At 33.8% G+C, this 18,876-nt stretch overlaps 1 protein-coding gene across 1 annotated transcript in view; it reads right to left on the bottom strand.

The window, feature by feature from the left end:
- Positions 1-18,876, bottom strand: part of LOC111870863 — a 104,213-nt gene that overhangs the window by 14,867 nt on the left and 70,470 nt on the right. Inside the window, exons 4-6 of the mRNA XM_023863456.2 lie at positions 17,551-17,778; positions 5,485-5,620; positions 4,422-4,585 (exon numbers count right to left, since the gene is read on the bottom strand). Coding sequence (XP_023719224.1) covers positions 4,422-4,585; positions 5,485-5,620; positions 17,551-17,778 — 528 coding nt within the window. The remainder of the gene's footprint in view (positions 1-4,421; positions 4,586-5,484; positions 5,621-17,550; positions 17,779-18,876) is intronic.

Raw genomic sequence — 18,876 nt, 5'->3', positions numbered from 1 at the left:
CCCATTTGGCCTTTTTAATGAAGACACACAGTCTTTCCTGCAAAATAGGAATTCAGTTTTTATATTCTATTTAGATAAATTTCAGGTTTCAGAGAGTTGAGGCAACTTTAATTTTAAATGAAAGGAAAGGTAATGTATGACTCCATATAATGTAGTGTCTATAGTACAACGATTCTGCAATATAAATAAACAAATATATAAATCTGAGGTCACTGAGATATGAAAATCATAAATTAATACATTTTGGGAAGATATGTTCCATGAATAGAATTACAATCTTCCATTCCTGTTTCACTGTTCTTAAAAAAATGACTGCTTCTGGCTTTGATAATTAAATTTATATAACAAATGACAGGAGAGAGAGAAAAGTATTTATGTTATTTTAATATTGGCTGAGAGGATAATAGCTTGACAAAAAAGTTATTTGTAATTCTTGTCGTAAGGTTTCTGAAGTTGTAGTTTAACAAGTGAATTCAGCTTTCAGGAAAAAGTTGTGTAACATTCTATTCAGGTTATTTTTCAAACTGAAGCCACAAATTAAAATTATGTGTAAATTACAGCAGTATATATGATGAGTACATTCTTTGTGTCGTAACACCAAGCAGTTTGGAAACACCCTGATGTTCTGGAGGAACATGTCACCTTCATCTTTGGGGTCAAAAAGCAAGCCACGTAAGAAACCACGAACATCTTACTCTAAACATTCAGCTCTCTCTGAACTACAAGATGTTACGGCCCTGAAAACTGTACTCTTCATAGTCACTGTTGTGAGAACCTCAGATCCAGCATGGGATATCTCATGTTTGTAGGAAGTAGAGAATAAGAGCCCAAAATGAGGAAATGAAATGTACATTGTCCCAGGTGTTAATCATTCAAAGCCTTGTGCACCAGTCCAGAATAAAATTCAACAGTTTCTTTGCTAAAAGCAGCAAGAAGCAGACATGCTGACAAAGGCCTGCTGAAATATTTTAAAAAGGTGAATATTTTCATAGCTTTCAGAAAGCATGCAAAGAGAAGCAGGGTAAAGTAATGAGTTACAGACTGCATGGCGGCACAAGGACTGTGAGTTGGTTATTACCACACGGGCTGTCCCATTCGCTTTGTTGGTAGTCATTGTAGAAGTCTGATTGGTCGATGTCCTGGTTGTCGATTTGCTTGCAGATATATCTAGGCCAAGCCCTAGATCCAGGCTTTCTGTGCCCGCCACAACTCGGTATAGTGTGCCTGCAGTACGGGCCATCCTGCTCGCTGTTTGCTATGTGAGTCACAATCAGAATAATGAGTGCCTGTGGTTCCCTTTATTTAGACCCAAGTGAGAAGTTGAAATCAATATGTAGGTGAAGCTATCCAAATGAAGAACTGGAGGGATTAGGCCAAATGAAAAAGAATCCAATGACCTCATCAGGACTTGAACCCACGACCTTCCAGCTTGTAGCATAGTGCCTCAACCAACTGTGCTACCATGTGCCCCTACTTGCACAAGTATGAAGTTTATTATAAAGAATGAGAAAATTTGTATGTAAGTTTATATCTTTCATAGTTTTGAAAGCAAATAGTAAAAAGTGCAGGAAGATTTAGAATTCAAAAACAAAAGCAAAATGTAATACTAAATGAACTAAAGAAACAAATACCAAATATTTTGTTGGAGAATACATTTTAATGAAATCACTCCAAATCCACATATTTATGTTTAATGAATATTATCATTGTATCTGTCATGACTGATTTATCATTGTAAGAAATTTATTATTATTTTGCTGAGTAATTCAGTTACTCTACAATGATTTTCACTAGTGCAAAACATAATAAATTATTACAGAAATTGTTGTTGTTAGGAAGAAATAAGCTGGACTCAACAAACCCACTTGTCTCAGAATTTATTTGTTAATATTCTCTCTTGCTCTCTTTTAATTTCCCCCACAAATATTAAATAGTAAATGATATCTTGCATACATACTATATAATATAAGAGACAGAATTTTATAATATTTTGCACATTTTGTGGCGCAGGTTGGAGAAATTACAAGGGCATCTGTAAGTGCAGTGTCTCTTGTGGAAAACTGTTTACCAAGAATGACTTGTTTCAATGGTGAACCGATTCATCATTCTTTTATTCTTGACAACTAGAAAAAGATAAAAAAGTTTTCTTCTAAAGGTCCAATTTTACTCTGTAGGCACCAGTGACAGAAAGTCATACATCAGTTATGACTGCTGGTCTGTGTTCAAAAATCACATCTGTTATGCATGAAGCAGTAAACACTAAAATGTTTGTCGAAAAGGTTTTTAGAGAAGATTAGGGTGCTATGTTAATTGTGGGTGGAAAGTTCTGAAAAGAAAGTCCTTAGAGCAATTGCATATTGTAGATATTCATCGTACTGTAACTTTTAAATCAACTGCCTACATTTTGTGAAACTTTGTACAAAGGTCAGGCGATCGATCACAAATTTAAAATCATTATCTTGAAAGACATCAACAGGGAAATTTTTAAATATATAATGCTGTAAACGTTGTGTAGTATCAACATAATAATGGTAAAACTTTGTTAAATGGATATTAGCTTTTAGGTTATGTTCTGCCTACCGTCACATTCCCATTGTTGGCCTAAAGTGTCTAGTACAACCAATACACAAGGTGATCACATGATGTACTATGTTTTAATTTATTTTGCACAGGCTGATACTTTCATGAACAAAACCATTTGTTCATATTTATTCTCTCATATTGCCTCTGAAACACACCGGGATTTAGCGTATTTGCTTGAATACAACCTGCATGTCAAAAATGACATTGTCTTCAAAACAAGAGAAGTATTTTATGCACTTATCTTATGCACGATAATCAAAACAACTCACAACAATGTTTCACATTGCTTCACGTATTTTATAAATCATGTTCACTCAATTTTTTTGTTTGAAGGAAGGCTCTAATAACATCAAAAATTACATAAGATGCATTTCAATTACAACTCTACTAGCTGGAAATAGTGACTTGCAATGAGTTTGTCTGAATGTATTGCTTAATTGCAGTTAAACTGTCATCCTTTGATTATACGATGAAATATCGACCATTACTAGATCTAAAAAACCCAATGATTTTTTTTAAGAATTGCTTACAAGCCACACCCTGATTTTAAAATTGTCAGTTCTAGGGTAAATGTGCAGCTTATATATATTAGTAAATATGATACTGAAACTGTTCAGCTCTGTTCATTCTAGGTAACTTTATCAAGAACTTTGTGTTAAATACAATCTAATACATTTTTACTTTTACTTATTTGTATGGTCTATTCATGAACATGTACTCTTGCAACAGCAGATCTGACTGATTATCAAAATAACAATCATTCTTTACTTTAATCTCTTCTGAACTAGACACTATTCCCACACTTTAGATTTTATATCATACAACATTTCTACCAATGCTCAGTGGATTAATGTTCATTTATATTGACACAGAATGATGAGAAAGGTGTTATTGGTACATAAAATTATTTTCCGTTCTCATTAATTCAAGAAACTATCTGTATAAAGAAAAAATACTTCTAAGTCTTTTAGAGTTTTAATTAGCTATTCACACTGAAAGCAGATTAATATCCATGCACTGTAAATTATTTAATGATTCTAAAGTTACATAATGTGAGGCAGAGAAGGAAATAATTTTTGTTAGCAAATTATAAAATGGGAAGTATCAGCACTTTTACTCATGATGCAGGTTAAACCTATCCATTCAATTTAGTAAAATTGTATATATACAACTAATTAATAAACTATTCTGTTAGTACTGAACCAATTACTAATAACTGAAGAAATTTTTATAATAGCATAGTTCAATGAAAAAAAAAAATTAAATCATGCAAGGAAGAATTTTGAAAATTTTAACATTCCATGGGTATCACAGCATACTAAAGGGTTAAATGTCAGGTTTCTAACCTGTATGATTAGGTTGCTGAACGTACCAGTTTGGACTGTTGTTATAGACTTACTAACTCTTCAGGACCATTCCTAACTATACTTGTGTCAATCTAGTAAGTCTCATGGGCCAACCCTCAATATATTATCTGCCGGTTTGTTCTCGTTTCTTCACACCAGTGTGGAATACATTCACTTCACGCATTCTATGATCATTTTAATTCTTGTATCTGCTCAAAGATTGTAACTTGAAAGGGTATTACAATTCATTTCCCAGGTAAAAGTAGGAGAATAACAAGATACGTAGTAAATCCTGAAATACTGATCTCAATAACAGCAAACAAAACTTGTTTCGAGGTTATGACAGTACCTGGGAAATGTGAGGGGAGGGGGTGAAAGCGCTGAGTAATACTTCAGAAACAAAGCTGCAAAGTCACTGTGATCAATCAGTCAGTGAATAAATTTTAAAGCCGCATCTAATTGTAGGTTTATTTTCCTTCATGACCTACTCACCCTAATGATGTCAAAGAGGAAGTTTCCTGACCCACCACCAGAGCCACTACTGCTGCTACTGCTGCTACTACTTGAATCGGCACCAAACCCGAAGCTCAGGTACCTCTTGTTGCGAGGGTCTTCCTCAGTATCTCCATCCACTGCACCTGCAGGATTATCATTCCCTAGAAGAGAATCGGAGTTTTTATTTTTTAATGGAACTGGTTATGCAGCACTGAATAGCAGATTCATTCTGAATTATGAACTGTGGAAGGTAGTGAGATCATATCTCAGCATTTTACTGGAGTTTCTGTGGAAGACAACATAAAGCTTTAGTCAGAATAGTTGCTGCTGGGCCAAAACTGGAATTTTTAACTTAAAAGAAGTGCTGACATTCAAATATTACCTGATGTTTTGTTTCACATTATATATGTATCTGTTTCATAGGTTAAAAAAGAAAAAAATAATATTTTACATAATGTAACTCGTAACTTCTGACATCTCCTACTTGCAGATGATATTTCTGATTATCTGCTGAACTTTATCGGTTCTACAGCTTCTTGATCTAGATTTTCCATTTCATGAAATGATACCATCCAAGTTACAAAAGTTTCCAACTTTCTTCAAAACAATATTATTACAACAATTTGCATGTTGTATCTCTGTTTAATGCAACTGATATTTAGCCTACATTCATTATTTTGAATAAGTAAAAATAGGCTTATGAGATCACCTTCTGTATGTGTGTCTGTGTATCCACCCCTCACCAACTTTTGAATGCCCGAACCAATCTTTATGAAACTTGGTATGTATATCATGGCACCTGAAGCCCACCTCAATTGCATACTTCATAAATCCCTCCCATTAGTCTCAGTGTCTGTATGTTTATCCCGCTACTGTTGCTGAACAATGGCTTGGTAAAACAGTTACCATTGCAATGAATATGCGCGGAACAATAGAAGATTGTTGGACGCATCATTTTCTATGCAGTCTGTGTAATATCAAAGAAAGCAGGTGGTTAGTTCTTCCCAGAGCTTCTTAAATTTTGCTTTTCAAAATTCTGTGTCAGTAACAGCATGCCTACCTCCACTTGCTGCTTCCTCCTGGTCATTGTAGATCTGCTGTGCTGATTGGCCTGGATCTGTGTATTGCACTCGGACTTCATGCTGCTGTGATTCGGCTCCCACAACCTGATTCTCTGCCTCAGGATTCACTTCTGACTGTATTAATGCGAAATAAGCATAAGTTCATATTTATCACTGCATAACCATAAACAACCAGACCAGAAATAATTGTATGGCTTAAATTTTGAAACAGGATGTGATCTGTTTTTTGACAGGCAACTGTTCAAACAGTGTTCAAATACTCATCATCTGCAACGTTACTATGGAACTATAAAATATGTGGAACCATAGACATGACATTTACTAACTTACTCTTTCATACAATTACCTGTCATATGTTGTGGTGTAATGATTGACATTCCTGCTTTGTATTTAGGAGTTTACAAATTGAAATGCATGCCCTGAGACCAACAATCCTGATTGAGATATTTCATGATTTTCTTCAGTTCCTCCAGGCAAATTCTGAAATGTTATCCTAAAATAGGTCACAAATGCTTCATCTAACATTTTCCCAATTCATTGCTCGTTACTCTTTTGCCATAGCTTAACATATCAAGTTAGAAGAACAGGATATAGAAAATGTTATATATTTATCATTGTGGCTTGTGGTATGACCATACGTGTATATAAGAAATGGAAACTGTAAATTCTTAATTATACATATTACTTCTGAATGGTCAATACGCTTAAGATTCACAAGATCCTCTAATTTTCGTAAATATGTCATAAACGATCTACTTTTGCATATTTTATAAAATTTACCAAAATTTATCTTCATAAGTGTGAATTATTTTAAGTTACATGTAGTGGTAACTTGTGTGCTTCTACAAGGGTGTGTCTACAGAGAGTACATATTGAATCTGCTCAGAATTGACCCTTTCCATGAAACAAATGAGAATTCTTCTTCAGGAAGAAACAGTGTCACTGACAAAAGCTTCTCTTGCCTTTTCTTTGTTGATTCAAATTATTTGTGATGTTTAACTTCTGTAAGATATGTCTAAATTACCATGTATACAACGCACAAACAAAAGAAGTAATTTTTCCTAAATAAAATATAAAATGGAGAAGACAAAATAAATGTTTATAAAATTTTGGGCAAGTAAATTTGTAGGGCTACATGTTCTCCCTTGTGTTTTGATTCTCATTTCAGAACATGCCATAAATATATGACGTGTGCTAGCCTGTGGGGACACTGAAGGCTCATTATAGCTTAATTAGGTTAAGACATGAATATTTCTGGCATTAGTGATGAAAGGAGTGCAAATGAACATAGAATATGTTTTCCTGCTTATTTAAATAGTCAACTTAGAGGTTATATACCAAGCTTCTTCATTCCCTTTTACCAGGAAATGTTTTCTTCTGTCCTCTTATCACAGAATGTATTACTGACCTTGAAAGATTTTCTTTCCTGAACTACATCTTCAGTTATCGAGATTCTTGTCCCACGGTTTAGTATTCACATAACAATAAGCACAAGCTAAATATTTTGGAACATTATAATCAAGTAAAATTAATGTTATTAATTTTTAAAACACCTTATCCATATACCCATGAAGATAATATTACAAAGGCAAAAGGTTTAATCAAGACAAAGACAATGCAGAGACACCCACAACTTTGCTTTCTTACTTCTCAGAAACATTAAACATACAAGTCCTTAAAGAGAGGGGATTTTTTTTTCATCCAATAGGAAGAAAAAGAAGAACAAAATAAAGCACACTTAACTGATGACTTAAAATACAAACACTGAGAGAACTGTTCCACGGCCATGATTTATGTGGAATGAAGGAAATGACAAAATTGTGAAGGATATTAATAAACAAGCAGATGAATGATTACTGTTAGAGCAACTCTAATCCCATATCTGTCAATCATATGGGATACAATTTATGCATCTATTGCAGAGTTTATGATGATGATGACATTCCATGCTTCAGTTTTTGCATACACAAAGAGATGCAAACAGTACAAGCATTACAGATGATTTCTTAATGTCAACGCATTTTTGGGCTTTTGTAGAATGTGTACATTTTGGTATGTGTTCATTCTTAAGTGTACAAAGTGTATGTGTAGAAAATAATGTTGTGTATTGTTATTGATATGTAACACTATGTATTCATTAGTTTATGAAACTACCATAACCGAATATTTTACATGCTGAAAATACAATTTAATGGAAGCTATGGTTACACTGTAAAATTTTCTGTGGTTTTCTTTACCACACCATCAGTATCTCACATTATATAGCATCAAATGTTAGGACAGTCACTCTATAACCAAATGGTGTGTAAGGAACTGGAAGAAAAGTCTGAGTCAGGAAAGCTGGTGTTCCAGCTGAGATCCGAATCAAATGCCCCCCCTCCCTCATACAGCCCTAGACCATTACCACTAAAATAGCCTGCTTACTGAATTTTGCATCGTGTGAATTTTAATTTTTTGGAAAATACTTAGTAAATTTATAATCAGGATCTCTGCACAGGATGCCTATTGTGAAATTCTGCACATGTCACAATGGAAAACGTTCTCATTAGTAGTGTAATTCACAACTACTTTGAGATCAAGTAAAACAAAACTTTTTGAGATCCAAACCAAAAGTTGTTAGTAACAAAGTGATCTTTCTAGTAAGCATACAGTACAGAGATTTTTTTTATATGTGAATTCTGTATTGAAATGTAACAATGAATGCTCTATGAAATTATGTAAACAAATTTCTAGTGGGTATTTATGGGAATGGAATTACTGTAAAAGTCTTAAAATACTTATTTTGCTCAATTTTTGCTCAGTTCACACCTTTAGACATTTCAATTAGTTGTGAATCTGTTAAACTAATCTCACCAAGATTTTTTTTTATATTATCATAAAGTTTTTGTTAGAAAGTGCACCTTATATTCAGTATTTGGAGTCCAACTTATGTATAAGTACATAATTACAAAATACTATGTCTTAGAAGTAATAAATTTTATAACATGGTGTAAAATGAATAGGGGCAGAGATATAGGACATGCTAATGAATACACAGACTATTTAATATGTGAGAAAATTGACTTTAATGCAGAATCTGGAGTTTGTTTGTGAAAGAAAGAAACAATGTACAGTTGTATGACTAACAGAAACTCATATCTGTTTTTATAGTAACATTATGTTTTAAAAAAATTATGTTGCAGGCAAACATTATTCTGAATGTATGTCTTTAATGTATTAAATTTACTTTCATTATTTTTAATTGTGTGTGTTCATGTGTATGTGTAATGTTCTCCTAATTACAGGTTAAGTCTATAAATCCACTGTAGTTGTACATTAACTGCTGAAGGTTATAAAATTGCTACGTTTTCCATGCTACTATGTATTTGAGTGATAATGCTCTAATATATGCATACAATGTGACCATAGCTTTTAACGTTAGGTTCATTCCTTCAGGGTATATGTACAAAATGTTAAAATAGTACAGATCGGTGTTTCCCAACAGGTGATTCACAAACCACTACTAGCATGTGGCTTATTCATATTCATATTCATATTCATATTTATTTCAAGTTCAGTTGATCCATACATGAGTTGAAAGTACAAACTGTTGGATATAGAACGTGTCACAAAGTAAATACTAGTCTAAGTTTATGCTTGGAAATAAGTTGTAATTAGCGTTATGTAATAAATATACAACATCATAACTGGAAAAAATATAATTTTAAAAATATTTTTTTAATTTCTGATTTCTTATAGAAGAAAATAATTTGTATCGAAGATTACTATTCTTTAGCTCACAGGGCTCATTTATGTCAGTTCTATCAGTCTTCTCTTGCTGTACACTAACCTGAAAATATAATTAATTTATGATGATCTTTTTTTGTTTTTCAATAAAAATGTAAAGCTATCCCTATAACAGGCTGTGGAGGCCCATATGGTTGTGGGATATCGAGACTCTCACATTTTATGGGCAACCAGCTCACAGATGACGGTGAGATTGTCAGCTTTACAAGCTGGCTGCTCTTTACCCCCCTTCCCCTCCCTAGAAAAAGTCCTGCTATTCATTTCTGACAGAGGCTGGGTTAACTCCAGGGCCATAATGTGGCTGGAATAATTAAGTAACCTCACTGGGAAATGAACTCATGATCTTCTGGCATGTAGTATAGTGCCTCAACAAACTATGCTACCGTGTGCCCCTTTTGCTTGTTATTATGCAAAATCAATTGAGATGGATGTTAACATATCTTAAATTTTATTAAATCATAAAGTAATGTTAATTATATTGTAAATACACACATGTAGATATAATTCTAATAATTAAATGTGTAGACCGTTATTTGTACTGACACTGCATGACAAGCAGTCCTAACAGACCCACTTTTGTTTCTCCAGTCTGTGAATGAGAACCTGTTGGGAACCACTGGTACACATAAAATACAGCACCACTAATATGCCCATACTTTGTGTTATGATAAGTGAAGCCTTTGATAATGTTACAGATTTGTCCACCATTGCAAGGAACTGAAGACTGTAATTGAAGAAAAAATCTACAGTGTACTATAATAACACAGAATATATTTCATACAAATTCTAGTTTATGTACACAGATTATCCATGGGTATGCTGACAAGGTAATTGCTTTTGGTAATCTATTAAACCAACATATATCAATATTTTTAGGCATTCTAAGTGGTAACCATGCTTTTAGAAACTGCAGAATGATTCATATACCTAGTATGACTATGTATCTCATGAAGTGGGATAGAACAAAAAGACTGGTGCAGCCAGGCACAGAATGCATTAAAATAATGGGAAAAAGTTAGAAATGAAAAGGAAGAAAATATTGGAGACTCTTCATCCATTGACCCATATAAAACAGTAACATTATTATTATTATTGTTGTTGTTGTTGTTATTATTATTATTATTAGCAGCAGCAGCAGTAACAGTAGTAGTGCCCTATAGCATGCTCTTACTTACACTGAGACAAAGTCATTGTAGAAATAAATTTACCACAAACTGTAAAATGAATTTTCATTTTGATGTAGATTCTAATAAATTAACAAGATGGTATTAAAAAAGAAACTATTACTTAAAATCAATTAAACAAATCTCATAACCTTGAAATTTTCAGTGGGTAATTGATCTTTGATAAATTTATGATTTTTTTTTCAACTTCACAGGATATATGGCTTAAAGTAATGGGCTTGTGTGTCAAAAGATGAATTAGAAAGATTGTGGAAGTAAAGAATTGTTGCCTGTTTTAAGAACCATACTAGTAACTTCCTGAAGCAGCTAAAGAGAACAATGAAATACCTTAGCCAGGATAGCTGGCACAATGAAGGAAAACAGTGAAATACCAGACAGGATAATTGGAACAAATCTCAGAATCTCAGTGGCAGTATAGAAAATTTCTCTTGACATCAACAGAGTTCTGATAAATTATTCATCATGTTTTCCTGATTATAGTAGTAGTAATATCTCAGTATTTGTAAATACTTAAGAGTTATGCCTATTCACTGAAACATATGACTGATACTTCACACTATTACATAAATATCGAAATGAGAACTAATATTTCAGACTTTGTACTGGATTTATTTTCCATTTAAGAGAGTTGTTTAATAAACAGAATTAAGAGTTCATAGCTAGTTGGAAAGGTCAGTGGAAAATAAGCTTTAGCTTTAATATAAATATCAATTATGTTTTTTCTTAATTAAATTGTACTGCATTGAAATGCACTCCAGATCATTTAAAGAATATTTTGGTCAAAAATTCACAGAACAAATGGAAGAAATACAGTTAATAATATTTTGCTACTTTTGTGGATCATGTGTGATATTCTTGTATGTGTAAGAAGGCAATGTTAGATACTTCTGCTTCTGAGTTATTGCACAAGCAAAAGTGTGTGTGTAATTCAGCATGCCATAAATTCATCTTATTTTTATAACAGTGAAAGAGAGAGCAGATTTGGCATTGCAAATCTTTGCAATTTAACGAAAGACAACTAAACAACATATTGACAGAATAATTATGAAAGTTCACTTTATTATTTTTTAAATTTTTGTTCATAATTTTGCACAAAGGAAGTAGGAGTTGGTCAGCTTTGACTCTCTGAATTATATCAAAGAGTGTGTACTGTGTCTTGTACCTGATTGACCTTCAGAAATTTATGCTCCTAACTAAATGATTACTTTAGCAATAAAATCTTCTTCCAAATTGATTTTAACTAATACATTTGCTAGGGGCTGTACCATAGCTCATGCGGTTAGTTGCTGGCTTCCCACCACGGTGGCCCGGGTTTGATCCCGAGTCTTGCCAAATGGGATTTGTGGTGGACAAAGTGGGACTGGGGTGGGTTTTCTCCAAGTACTTTGGTTTCCCTTGCCAATCTTCATTCCACAATAATTCTCCATCGGCATAATCAGACGGGGCAGGCTACAATAGGCCAATCAGTGGCCACTGTGCCAAGTGGACCCAGTTGGACTCCACCCCGCACTAAGCGAATTTAAAAAGAAATACATTTGCCAGAACAGAGGTGCAGTTACTACAGGATGAAACATCAGACATGGATAATTATTAAACTGAAGTCTGACAAATATTTTAACAATCTAAACAAAATTGTCAGCATACCCCGGTTCCTTATTTTTCAAATGCAGTAGTTTTGTAGGATGGGTGAGGTAAAGATTTGTGAAAATATTTTTAAAATCTACAATGACCCTCCAAAACCAAATATAGAGCAGAAGTTCAAGACTTACGTTTTAAACTGCATAAGCTAAAAGTCAGAATACAGATATTTTCATTTTTAGATGGAGTATAATATACTACAATACATATAATATACTACACGTAAAGATGACACAGCACAAATATTTACAAAATTATGATAAATTTGAAGCATCTTAACCCCTCTTAAGAAGTATTCTAACATGCAATGAGCCATCTAATTGTGAAATTCTTAAGTAGTAAACTTTACTGCTCAGAGTTTTCCATTCTGTTTCTAAGACAAACCAGATTATTGGTATATTAAGTTAAATATTCAAGGGAGATACATTTTATGAATTAATGATATATTAAGTTGTGAATAAAGTTACTGGCTATGATGTTATGAAGAATATTCAGTTGAAAATTACTCTGAAAATCCATACCAATTTTTGTTTTCTGTTATCTATCTCCTGGTAATTTTCCATGAGTTTTGGTAGTAATGATTGCTGAGAAAAAGCCAATTCTGAGACATTCTGTCTAAAAGCATTTCATTACCCTTGATAAAACCCACAATCACGGTAATACTCGTACTTAAGTTTATGACATGTTTTTATGTACTGCAGCAGGGGAATTATAAATTTTCTAGTGGATTAATTTTTAAAATTATACTCTGACTGTCAATTGGAAAGTACATAATTATTTTTAGAACACAGTAATGAGAGACAGAAAATACATTACAGACATGAACTTCTTAAGTGGGTCTCACTTGAATGTTTTATTGTATAAAGAACAGACTCTTTGCCGGTGGAGTTTCAGTTTTAAAGCAAACTGATTTAAGTTATTAAAAAAGAACATAAGTCCTGAAATGTGATTCTACTTTATTAAAATATATTCAACCATTAAACAATTTTTCTTTAAGTACCACACATCTTATTTACAATGTTCCACCAGACTGCCGAAGTGCCAACCAACACACAGAACACATACTTTACAGGACATAGAGGATCTTGGAGAATGTTGGGAAAACAACATACTGAAGCCATTTAGACTATATTCTGTAATGCTACATTATTTAGAAAGGAAGTAATTTACCAGTTTCAAATGCACCTTTAACATTATCACCAGAAACTGTCAGAACCCATACACAATTCATCTAACATTTAAATTTACCATGTTTTTCCAGTTTATATGAAGACTACAGTATGTTTCTTGAAGTATATACACAAAAGCCTCCCTCCTTACATAATACTGTCAGCACCAGGACTGGGTATGGTTGTGGCTAAGAAAATGTGATTAATTTTGTACACACAGTGGTCATTTTCTGTCAAACTGGCCAACTGACTCAAACCATTTTTGAGCTGTAACATGAAGGAGTCTGATGAAAACATTCTGCTAAAATTCACAATATGCATAAAAAACTTACAGAAACAAAGTAATTAAAGTAAAAAAAATTAACTACCTAGTAGTCTAATTAATCAGGAAAGGGTGAATAAAAGTTTGAGGGTAGCATACTTCAGCTTTGATTGAGCTGATGCTGTACTTTACATTCTTCAGAAAATCACCACCATGGACAACATTATGTAAAATAAATAGGCATCGTTTAAAACATATATTTATGGAACAAGAATATGACATGCAAAATCACATATTTTTACTGATCAGGAATTTCAAAAAAGAAATTATTAACTTCTCCATGCTTGCCTTTCCCTTGTCCTGGCTCTGAATAAGGTACAGCCTAAACATTTTAGCACCCACAAAGAAAGCATTAATAATGAGGAATATTGTAATAACATGCATATATCTCAATGACCATCTTAATATTATAAGGATGTTAGTAATGTTTGTATATGTGGCTTGTAAATTACAGTGACACATTTTTGGCTTGGTAGCAGACTGAAGTAAATTATATTGCCCTGAAGCACCTTGAACAACTTGTAGGTACAGGAAATTTATACTGCCTCTTCACTTAAAATTTTCTAACAGACACAAATAATTTTTATAATATCAGACATATTTCTCAATATTGTCCAACGCGGAGGACATGCTGTCATGATAATAAATATTTCACTTCATGTTGAAATCCTAGGGCCTGATATGAATTAAGAAGTACTGCTAACTTTGTCCAAGAAAATCTGTTTGCAGACAGAGCAAGAGGTTGCAGAGGATGAACATGACTGCTTGCAAATTGAGTAATGCAACGCCTGGTTGATGGCCACACCATAGCTCAAGTGGCTAGCTGCTGGCTTCCCACTGCGGTGGCCTGGGTTCGATCCCGGGGTCTGGTCAAGTGGGATTTGTGGTGGACAAAGTGGCGCTGGGGCAGGTTTCCTCCAAGTTCTTCAGTTTCCCCTGCCAATCTTCATTCCACCAATTGCTCTACAATCACCCTCACCTATCATATGGGGCTGGTACAATAGGCCAGAAGTGGCTGCAGTACAAAGGACTTAGTCCCACAACACTAGCAATAAAAAAAATGTCTGGTTGAAGACTGAATATGAAAACATACACTTGGTAACTGAGTCGGGATACATCTGCTTACAGACTGGGTAAAGAAACGTCTGGCTGCAGAATGAGCAAGGAAACATCTAGTTGCATACCAAGTAAGGAAACATCTGGCTGCATACTGAGTAAGGAAACAGTCTGGTTGCAGGCCAAGTAAATAAACATGTTGTTGCAGGCTTATGAAGGAAACATCTGCTTGCAGGCTGTGTACAGAAATATCTGGTTGCAGACTTAGTAAGAAAATGTCTGCTTTCAAGCTGAATAAAGAAATATCTGCTTGCAGATTGAGTATTGAAATATTTTTTCTGGAGCCACTGTTCTTGGCACTTGTTATACTTTCAATAAATTTAGTGGTATCTTTATATAAACTAGTTCCCTGTAAGTTAAATTTGGTTCAATATAGTTTCATCTTAGACTTATCTGAACCATGGCTGCATTAATACATACCACAATTAACACGTCTTAATTTTATGTGCTGAAAACAAACAATAATCTGGGTATGTATTTAACTTATTATTTTGAGATTTCAGGGTCTAAAATCTGACAAATCATATAAATAACGTTCATTACATATCTTCATTAAAGTAACACATATCAGTTAGAACCTTGAAGTAAGTAGGCAGTCATCAGAACACATAACAAATTTACGTGACAAAAGAGACACTGGGGTTTCCTTTAGAAATGTGGAACATAATGTGTTAATACAGCTTGAAATGAACTTTGAATACCAAGCCAAAAATGTTATATCTGCAGAATGATCCAACCAAACTATCTGTAAATAATGTAGTTAAGTGGAAAGTTGTTATACAGACATGTTAATTTTGTATTATATTATTATCCTATAAATTTATTAGAATGTAGATTAACATTCTTTTCTTTCCTCTCATATTATTCCTTTTTTCTTTTGTGTGTTATTATTAACCTATCAGAGCAGAAATCAATAACTGCCATTATTCACTGTCTAGTTTTTGGTTTTACTGGCTACTGTTATAATCATTCAACTCATGTGCAGTTTTGCTGGGGAGAATAATGTTAAATTTTTTAATTAAAATAGTTCTGATCATAAAATTACTAAGAATTATCCTGGCACTGTTGATCTTGAATGTATTACCTGTCTCTATTTACACAAAAGCCCTCCACTGGGACCTACCCTGAGTCACCTTCTAGAATAATTACCACCTTAATAGCAAATTACATAAGTTGCTGACAGTGCCATTAAATAAACCATAAATAAATATATGTATATATGTATAAACAATATTTGGTTGAATCATCTGCTAAGTGTTCATTCATTTTTCAAGTGTGAATATTGGTACTCATATTACATGTGTATCTTTATGTGTGTGAATGTGTGTCTGTAATTGCTTGAGTGTGTGCTTTGTGTAAGTGTACACACATGTATACACACAAACACAAAACACAAAAGCATAAGCAAAATTCTATAGAATCTCCAGGAGAAAACTGAGCAGAGAAAGGCTGCAAATTCCACCATCTAAAATGACTTCTGATTATGAATGCTAACATTGGTGGATGGCCTATGTGGTGTAAAATATACTGCATAATCCAACTGCTGTCAATCTTAAATAAAGGATGTACTTTTTTTGTAAATCAATGCACAGATAAGATCCCTTCTTGTACTACAGGAGGTGCTTGGTTCAAATCTTGACTCAGACACCAGCTATTCTGACTGAGGTTTTTGTGGGTTTCCTCTGTCTTTGCAGGAAAATGTTGGGAGAGTGCATAAACTACGCCTTGACCACTTCTTTCTAAATACTTTCTATTCTTCAATCAGCTTATTATCCAACACTATACAGTCTCAATACTGACAGCATCATTAAAAAACCAACTAAAATTTACTGTACCAGCTTTAGGAAGCTATGTTAGGTAGACCATATGAGTTAAGTACTTTTAAAGGTACTTAACAGGTGATACATGATTGTTTTAAATGCATAAACAGCTTTTAAATCTGGAACAAATAAATATGTAGATATTCAAGGGACAAAATTTGTTACTGAGGATATTATGCTGGAACAGTAATAACTGCACACTTAAATCAAGAGAAACATTAACACCAAAAAATAATAAATGAAAATTTAACTGTATTAAAACACCAACTACGTTGTATAATATAATCTGTCTAAACTGAAAGGACATATGGATTACTGACACTTAAAATAGACCTTTCAGTGATCATTAATATTTGTTTGTACTTCTTTGTAGTGTTATCTGGGGATATTTCCAAGAATCACAATTTAAGAGCATTACTGACAGCAGTATGGACATTAAAGCTCTTCAAGTTATTTAATTACCTGCAGAAAAAGTGGGCACTAAAATCTTTTCAGGATGCCAGCTGCTTCAAATCTGGGTCAGAAACCAACATTTAGTGATCCTTTCTGTCCTCATCATTTGAGCTGATGTGGGAATGACCTCCAGTCACTGACACATGCATATGTCTCAGTCAGCCAATGAGTTGACTGAGACATACAGAGTATATCAACTATTCATGGTAATTCCTAACATCAAATCTGATGATTAAGATAGAATAGGTTTCTGAAATGTTGGTTTTTAACTGAAGAGTGACAGGATTGATTGCTCATTCTACACAAACGCTTCAGATAAACAAAAAATTGATATGTGTAAGCTCATGTTGAAGAGATCTGCTGTTATACAATATAATTTCAAACTGTAATTTTCTTTGTAAGAAAATGTGGTTTCAGTACTGGTAGAGGAAAATGAACTGACCATACTTGCATAAGAACACTTTCTGACAGATTTCTCCCTAAACATTCTAATATTGCTTCATGTGTATGTATAAGTATGTCCTTCATGTGTATGTTTAATACTTGTATCTTTTACCGCAGCCTTCTCTGTGTTATCTTCCTCTTCATCATCATCTGTCCCTGGAGGATATGTTGGCAATGTGATGCTTATTCTTCGGCCGTTGTTCCCACCGGAGGAAGAGGAGGTGTCACCACCACCTCCTCCACCTCCTCCCCCACCTCCAAGAAGCCCACCTTGGAGAACCAGACGTCCAATTACCCGGAACAAGACCCTCGTGATACTTTGTATTGTATTATCAATGATCTAGAAGAAATTGGTGGTCCATATTGTTTGTTAGAAAATGACACAATATTTCCACTAATGAGGACGACTGGAAGACAACAGTTGGTTAGAAGACGCAAATCGACCAAACTTGTTACTCAGAACTTCAAGAGATTTGTGATGAATATGAATCAAATTAAAGACCTATTGAATAATTGGAAGAAAATTTTACGTCACAAGATTTCCTAGAGAGAACATAACGATAACAGTATTTAGAGATACGGTACAGTTTGAATCAAAATGAAGCTGGATAAATAATAACTGGTTTATGAGTCTAGGGGTTAAACCTGCATGTAATGCGAATTTAATGCAATTTTTGTAAACAATGAAATTTATCATGCAGCAAAATCACAGCTAATAGTCACGTTTATTGAAACAAGATTCTAAAGCACAGCATAGCATCACATGAACTACTAAAACAGCCATCTTTCGATAAGGGGTGATCAGACGATGAACTGTGATGATGAGATTATTTTCAGCTTACAGCACGAGAAGGTACAGTGCCTTACAACATAAGGGAAGCTGCTTAATAAGACAAATTATAAGAAACTTTGGTAAAAAATAGGATCTCGGTACTCTTGAAGCTGATGCTTCTAATACTGGAAGAATAAACAGAACACACTGAAACATTACATATAATAATTTGGATACAACACCAATCCTCTTTATATAATGATGTTTAATTGTACTTATGTATATTAAAGCAAAGGGAGAACAAGGAAAGACATTAATACAGAGGTCCAGGGTTCATTTCAAATGCCTTTCAGATGGATAGTTGCAGGTAGTTATCCAGTAGGATGTGATGTTTCCACAGCAGTGGTTATCGAGAGTTCAATCTTTTTTTAGAATATAACGCCATATAGTTCAGTGAATGTCAACCAACGTTTTGCATGAATATGCTGACTCCATCTTCAGGGTCGAATAATAAGCCAAGTAAGAAACCAGCAGGAAGCAAGTAACAAGCTCTGCTGCTGAAAGATCGGTCGACTTTTAACAGACTACATGGTGTTACATCCTGGAAAATATAACTCTTATAATCTTGTATATATATATATATATATCAGTGGCGTAGCATGACTA

Source organism: Cryptotermes secundus, unplaced genomic scaffold (assembly GCF_002891405.2).
Source record: "Cryptotermes secundus unplaced genomic scaffold, Csec_1.0 scaffold709, whole genome shotgun sequence".
In the NCBI taxonomy this organism is placed as follows: domain Eukaryota; kingdom Metazoa; phylum Arthropoda; class Insecta; order Blattodea; family Kalotermitidae; genus Cryptotermes; species Cryptotermes secundus.
The sequence above is the reverse complement of the archived record's forward strand: the minus strand, read 5'-3'. Positions and strand labels throughout refer to the sequence as shown.